The 7,061-nt window shown below is 50.1% G+C and overlaps 1 protein-coding gene across 1 annotated transcript; it reads right to left on the bottom strand.

Moving 5' to 3' along the window:
• Positions 1 to 262: 262 nt before the first annotated feature.
• On the bottom strand, positions 263 to 5,408 carry LOC104495714 (MOB kinase activator 1B; the record flags this gene model as incomplete). Its single annotated transcript, XM_010138714.1, has 5 exons — positions 263 to 481; positions 838 to 1,001; positions 1,879 to 2,012; positions 3,470 to 3,563; positions 5,242 to 5,408. Coding segments are annotated over 5 exons (637 nt in total), but the record flags the coding sequence as incomplete, so codon positions are not given.
• Between the last annotated feature and the right edge of the window lie 1,653 nt (positions 5,409 to 7,061).

The raw sequence follows: 7,061 nt of genomic DNA, 5'->3' as shown, positions 1-7,061 counted from the left end.
TCGTGTGTGCTTTGCACCTCAGAAGTGAGTCTGCCAAGGCACTTAGAGGATGTAAGCAAGTCTTGCAGGGGCTTCACGAGAATGGGCTCCCACCACTGGGCCAGCACCAGAACCCAGCCACCAGCAGAGTCAGTCCCCCAGCCAAGCACGGGTCCACGGGAAACGCTCAGCACCTGCTCAGATCCCACCAGGAGTTACAACAGTCGAAAAAAATAAAAGCTATTTGCCACGTGTCACTAACAGATCAAAGGTTTTCCCTAAGAAGAGCACGGAAAGGTCGCGGCTGTCACTAGTGACAGCACAGGTTTGTGTTTTGTTTGTAAAAACAAAAACAAATAGACAAAAGAACAAATACCACACGCTCGCCTAAAGAAACAAGGGACTGGGCGACATCCTCGGCCTTTTATCTGTCCTTAGAGGTGAGTTTTTCGATCAGTTCTTGAAGCGGCGCGAGTTCTCTTCGATCGATGAGGTTGAATTCCTGTAACGGGGAGGAGAAGGCAGAGTTTTACGTCGAGTTGCCCTTAGCTGAAGGGCAGCCTTCGACTGCCTACAGCTTTCCCGAGGGAAGGAAACACGAGAAGATGCTCTCATTTTTGACAAGGGTGAGGGGGAACGACAGTTCTACGGAATTATCTGGTAGGAAACGCTTTCCGGCACTCAGTCCTGTAGCAAACACAGCTGGCTGGAAGCTTTCCTACTCCCTGCATGCTCCTAGCAGTACACAGACATAAAAAAAGAGCGAGACGCTACCACGGGGTCCTGGAGGTCGCGGTCAGAAACTGAGGGGGCAACCCCTCGACCTGTGAAGTTTTTCCAGACTCTGACCGCCCTCACCTGAACGAAGAAGATAAAGTGCTTGAAGGAAGTGTTGAGGTGTGCCTCTTCCTGCAGCTGGATCACGGGGTCAAAGTGCTGGTGGTAAATGTGAGCGTAAACCCTGAAGAGCCGCTTTAGAATTGTCTTTGCCACGGACATGAAGTTCTTTGGGAACGGTACGCCTGGAAAGAAGGGAACAGAGGGGTGAGTTGGCGAGGCCCGTGCGGTCTGGTTTGACAGCCAGCAGAACCCAACATCACGGCTCCACCTGGCTGCTGCGTCGCGCAGCAAGCTGGCGTTGAGTTGGTTACTCGCTGGGGTCTCCAAGTCTCTTTCCGAATAGCTACCTCCCAAAAATACTGAAAAAAATATCTTCAGCAAGGTATCCGCTGCGGTTCAAGGAAGACCGAGTGCTGCTGTAGTCTTTTGAAGACCAGTTTAATATTAACTCTATTTAATATCGTTCCAATTAGTAGTGGACTTCTCCCCCAGCTTGGACCCCACCCTCTTCCTCCCAAGAGGCTTATTGAAAAGTACATCCAACGCTTCAGAAGCCAGTCACAAAAAGCAAAGCAGTTAAGAGATCTCCCTTCCTTTCTCCACCAGGGATCAGCAGCCTGCAAGTAGCGGCATCCTGGAAAACCGCCAGCGAGGAGCTGTGGAACAAACAGTCCTGCGTGCCTCGAGAAGGAGGGTTTTCATCTTGTTATCGGCTCCAAACTGGCGCTTGGGCATTACTCTCCTCCTGCCTTTCTGAAAGAAACCTCTTAAAAACGCACACCCTTCACCTTCACTCCAGAAGGAAAAAAATCCTTAACTTCAGATCAACGATGCAATTCACCTTCTTTGGAGGCAAGAGGTTCCCTGCGAGGACCAAATATTGTTCCAGCAGCACAAAGCTGCCAGTCTGTACCTCGAGAGACAAAACTGCCTTTAGATCTACCATGTAACCGTGTAACGTTTCCCTGCTTTCAGGAGCGCTTTTAACGCTACAAGACCTGCACATTCCTGTCCAACTGTAATCCAGAGGCGCTGTTCCGCTTGACTTGTTTACGTTACCTATTTTAGAAGGAAATAGCGTTTCATCATCCAGCTGATCCTGGACCCAAGTCATCAGGTAATCAATGTACTTTGGCGCCGAGCACTTAATGGGTTTCTTGATGTTTGTCCCGTCTGCCCAGTGGTACTCGTATCTGGGGAGGGACGACAACAACAAGACAGCTCTTGACACAGGTGAATCATTCACAGCAAGGCCTGGAAGGCGGCTCTCCCTGCTCCGCTCCCCCTGCTCCTGCCCCTGTACGTCAAGAGGTGCTCCAGGAGTAGCTTTCCACACTCCCAAAGGTCAAGAGAGGCTCAGGCTTTTCTAAAGCCTTTGTTGTTGCCAGAGATCCCAAATTACAACTGCACTGGAGACACAGACCATCACAAGACTGGAAGCCTTGCAGCGAAAAGGAAGCTTCTAGGCTCAGTAGTTCTTGGGAAAGGTCCTTGTCTGAAGGTCTAATGCTACTCCACAGCGCACCAAGATGCAGAAAAAACTCGGTTTCCACTTACACCACTGACCCACTTGATAGCTGCGGGCCAGCTACTGTCTTGGGGCTTCATTTTGCGTCTGTAGATAAGGTGAGGAACAGTACAACAAGTCCTCTTGTTATCCCGTTCCGTTCACAGAGCTACTCATGTTGACATCTTTGGCGCACCCTGAAGTCCTCCCTGCTCGCAGCAGGATAAAAAGATCCCATTTTTGTAACAGCAACAGATCCGAGAGTGTTTTAAGATGTATCTCAAAACGTGCCCAAATTCTGTACACGCTGAAGGGACACCAGACGTCTGGATTTCTGAAAGATCACTATCCCTCAGCCCCCAGCATAACTGTAACGCTGAGATTTCAGTGGTCCTAGTGTAGGACAAATACCAACACTTGGCTGAGGAGCCTGGTTCGCTCTGAAGACAGAGCAAGACAACAAGCCAAATCACACGCTGAAAATCCTGTCCTGATAACACGTATCTATAAGGAGCCTCCCTCCCTCTTCACCCACACAACACAAAAGGAAACCAGAAATATCTCTTTTCTAACTATTTTTCTAACTCGCTTCCCAACTATTGGAGTACGACAACATGTTGCTGTCAATGGGTATCGGTCTCTTTGGAGAGAAACAAATGGTTTAGTCTGGCAAGCAGACAGCTAAGCCTTTAATCACTAACCTCCACCCCCAAATAACCACTTCTCAGCAGACAAACAATACAGCAAAGAAATAGCTTCATGCTCTTATTTAATAACTACGAGCCTGTTCTGCATGCCAAAGCACCAAGCAGACAATGGGCCACGTTACTGCCCGCGTTTATCCCCAAGTCCTTTTGCAGAAGGGTAAACTTGGATGCCTTTGGTATTTTCACCCCTCCCCGCTTTGCCATGTCCTTCTAGAGGAGAATGAAGCAGAGGAGAGCCTTGCGTTTCTAGGTTGTCTATTTAAAACCGTCCGGTGATCTAGAAGGAAGCAGAGCCCTCCCTCACCACTCGCTTCCAAATGTGGGTATCTTCCCCTTCCCAGGCCTGATCTTTGGCACTCAAACGAGCTCGAGTCTGCGAATAAAACAACGCCTCAAAACCTGCGTACTCTCAACAAGGAGTAAAAAATCCTCTTACTTGGGGCCAGCAGACATCACGGGGCAGCTCTCCTCTGTGCAGAAGTCCGTAATGGTCCCATAAAGCATATTGATCTGGTTGAAGAAGTCGACAGCTGTAAAGCATTTAAACCGTCCGTTAACACTCAGTTACAAACCAGTTAAAAACCAGTAAGGGCAGCGCAAGCTTCCCACAGCCTTAACTGTGAAGCGCACGCTGCCAAAGAGGGTCCTGGAGGAGTTATTTGGTAACGGAAAACCGTCATTGTTACTGCTTTTTGAGATTTATTATAAAGGAGATGCAGGATGCAGCCACCAGCCTTCTACAAGAGCTTCAGGCAATAACTACTGAATCGTTCGCTGCAGTGCAGCAAAACCGTCATTTGAACCGAGGAGTCTCCCTGATCCTGCCAGAGCTGCTGTAAATCCTGCTTCTGGATGACCCCAGAAACAGAAGCGCTATCGCAAAAGGGAAGCAATTAACTACTGGTCCGGCTGCCCCTAGCGCAGCTCAGCTCCAGCAACAACATCTGGTCCTTGGGGATTTTTTCCCTGCAGAGCAAAGCAGAAAACAGCAAAAAAGCGACAGGGACCAGGAGGGCTCCTAAAGCTCGTCTGGGCAGGGGGAGGAGGCGGTTAACACTGAAGGCACCAAGACGTGGTTACATACAGCCCTCGTTTCTTCATTGAACACAAGAACTGCTAATTAAGTTTCCATTCCCTGCTCCCAGCAGAAACCACAGCCCAGTGTTTGCTGCAAGGCCGGCGTGTTCCAAACTCCCACGCAGCCTTCGCCAAGATGCCCGGTTACTGCGGATCCCACACTCACCAGTCCCCGAAGGCCACAGGACTCACCACCCGCCCACCCAAGCCAGCAGTGTGTGACAAACAAAAATGCGAGAACCTCCTCTCCAGCATGTGCAAAGCCCTACGGCATCCCTGCACCTTTTCACTTCCTCTTCTTACTCGCTGTTGTCGAGTTTCCAGGGCTTGGAGGATTTCTTCCGAGCGCTTTTCTAGTCTTTTGCCTCCCAGCTGATTTAGCACTCAAGCCATTTGGGAAGGGAGAAACACTGCTGCCACGCAGGGAAGGAGGAGCGGAGGAAGCACCAAAAGGGAAGGAGGCCAGCACTATAGGAAGCCCCTTTCATAACGCTTGCTCATAAAAACGGGCTGGCTTTTCTTCTAGACAGTTGTGCAATAGTGTCAATAAAGCTTTAGGAGGGCTGGTGTCAGCAGTTCCAGCGCTGCCCAGGCACAGGGGCAAGTCCTGTAGTACAGGACTGAACCGGAAGGTTGAAGTCAGAGTGACAGTCTCACTTCCCAAACGCGTCCAAGAGCGGGAAGAAACGGACAGAACCCCGTCAGCAATTAGAAAACGTTTATCTTGAGCATAATCCACGCTGCGCCGCAGTGCACAACCCATCCCGGGCCATCCCAGGAGCACGCCACACCAAAGACACAGGGGATGAGGAAAGACCCAGGCAGGGCACAGGCAGCCAAAGCTCTGCGTGGGCCACGGAGCGCGATGGGGCTCAGGTTAATCCAGTCTTTCAGGAGGCAGGCGGAAAATCCGTGCAGCAGGGAAAGGAAGGAGGAGGAAACCTGGTCAAGCGATCAGAAACCCCTAAATTGGGCAGCATTGTTAGGCCTGACCTAGTGTGAATGGAGAGAGCTAGGACCAACAGCTTGAGAGGAAGTTAAAATAATGACATCAGAGACCCAGCAGACACACTGAACTGAATGTAGGTGCTACGCTCAGCAGGTAGAAAGAAAAAAAATGAGCTGACTTACTGTTCACCGCCACCCACTCGTTTAAGTCTTCACCCTCTGGAAGCATAACGGCCATGCGGAGATTGCCGCTTCCCAGCGTGGCTTCGGCATGTTTTAGCAGCTCGTACTGGTGAGACCCCTCGGGAATGTTCTTCTTTGGTTTGAAGGTTTTGGAAGAGCGACTACCGCTGCGAAAGGGAGAGGGGGTATTTAGAGAACTTGTGAAAAGGGAAGGGAAAGATTTCTGTCAGAAGAAGACTGAGCTCTGCATTGCAACGAGCCAAAGTGGAACGGCGCGAAACCCAGGCAGCAGCATTTTCATCACAAAAAAATCCAGTTCTTGTTTCTCTACAGGAAAGACTTTGCCAGTTTGTCACCGCCTCCCTACAGCGCCCCACAGAACTGCTTGTTTGTGGGGTCCAAGTGTTCTCCCTGGCTCACTAAATATTTCAACTGCCGGTTTGAACACACAAGGGGTTCTGGCTCATCCTTGGGGCAACGCTGGCAGAGCTACGCTGAGAAGCCCTCTAAGAAAGAGAATTCTCCATCTCATTTTCCCCACCACACCACAGTACAGCCAGAAATAGAAAATTAACCAAGAAGATCACTCGTTGCCACACTCTGGAGTCCCACAAATGCTTTGGGGCAGCGAGCAACAACTCTGCAGGTGCATCGTGGGGTACTGAACAGACCCCACCAATCCAGCTGTTTGGAGATCTACATGGTCCCCGTCCTCCTCCATCTCTCCCTTGCTTCAAGGGAGCAGCAACATCCTCCCCCTCCCAGAGGCCCCCAGCATAATCCTGTGTTCTAACCCTCGAACAGAAGCACTTGGCAGGACTGACAGGGACGGCGGGGTGATACACATTCGCACAGACAGCAGAACAACACTCACGCAGTTGGCGACGAAGCGCAACCAAGAACCAGAAGTAGGAAGAGGAAACGTGTCTCCAGTAGATCGTGTTTCACCCTAATCACAGGTACCAGATTCAAATCTTAAATAAAACAATTGCTTCCCAATGGGTTTTGCAGCTCAGGGAGCTCCCTCACCTCCCGCCCCTCCAGCCAGACCAGGTTCTAAGCAAGTCTGAAGAAAAAGCTACTGGAGGAAACCCACCAAACAAACAAGAAACCACCCGATCTGTTACCTGGCTACTTAAAAGACCCACATTTTTCTCTTTAGGAAGACATCCACTATCTACCACGCCAACACCGGGGGTAAAAACACACTTGAAGCATCTGCTTCAGCGTACAGCAGCGCGGTCAGGGCTGACACAAGGTGATTCATCACAACCCAAGAGCCAGAGAGACTGGTATCGTTATCTTGCCACACGCCTCAGCGTGAGCAGGAGGAAGGCAGTGCATGCTGAACACCGGCCCAGCACTGCCCAAGCCGCCTGCAAGACTTTGTTCTCACCCTGTCGCATCCAGACCAGATCATCAGCGTGCCAGATAACCAACCGAGTCACTGCAGGTTGGTTCAACACCCTAAAACATGACAAATAAGTAATACAACATTTTTTTTTCTATTATGTCCAGCTGTTACATAGGATGGATTGAAAAAGTCGTCTTGTTCCAGGTCTACGTCCTTGACTCCTTGAGCATTCAGTGAAGAAAGTCTCTTTCCAGAGCTCTGTCACCAACAGACACAATTATAGATGTTTCGATTGAGCGTGGCATTTTCTTCTCACCTACATTCCGCAGTAAAATTAGCTTTATCTCTCAGCCATTTCTCCCAGCATTTTAAAATGCTCCGAGTTAGCAGGCAGCACCTTCCTTTGCCTGTCAAGAGTCTCTGAACTCTCCTACGGCTTCAAAACAGCACATCAGTGCAGAAGTGA

The sequence above is a fragment of the Buceros rhinoceros genome, unplaced genomic scaffold (genome assembly GCF_000710305.1).
Source record: "Buceros rhinoceros silvestris isolate BGI_N320 unplaced genomic scaffold, ASM71030v1 scaffold43676, whole genome shotgun sequence".
NCBI classification, from domain to species: domain Eukaryota; kingdom Metazoa; phylum Chordata; class Aves; order Bucerotiformes; family Bucerotidae; genus Buceros; species Buceros rhinoceros.
This window is presented reverse-complemented; position numbering and strand designations above follow the sequence as displayed.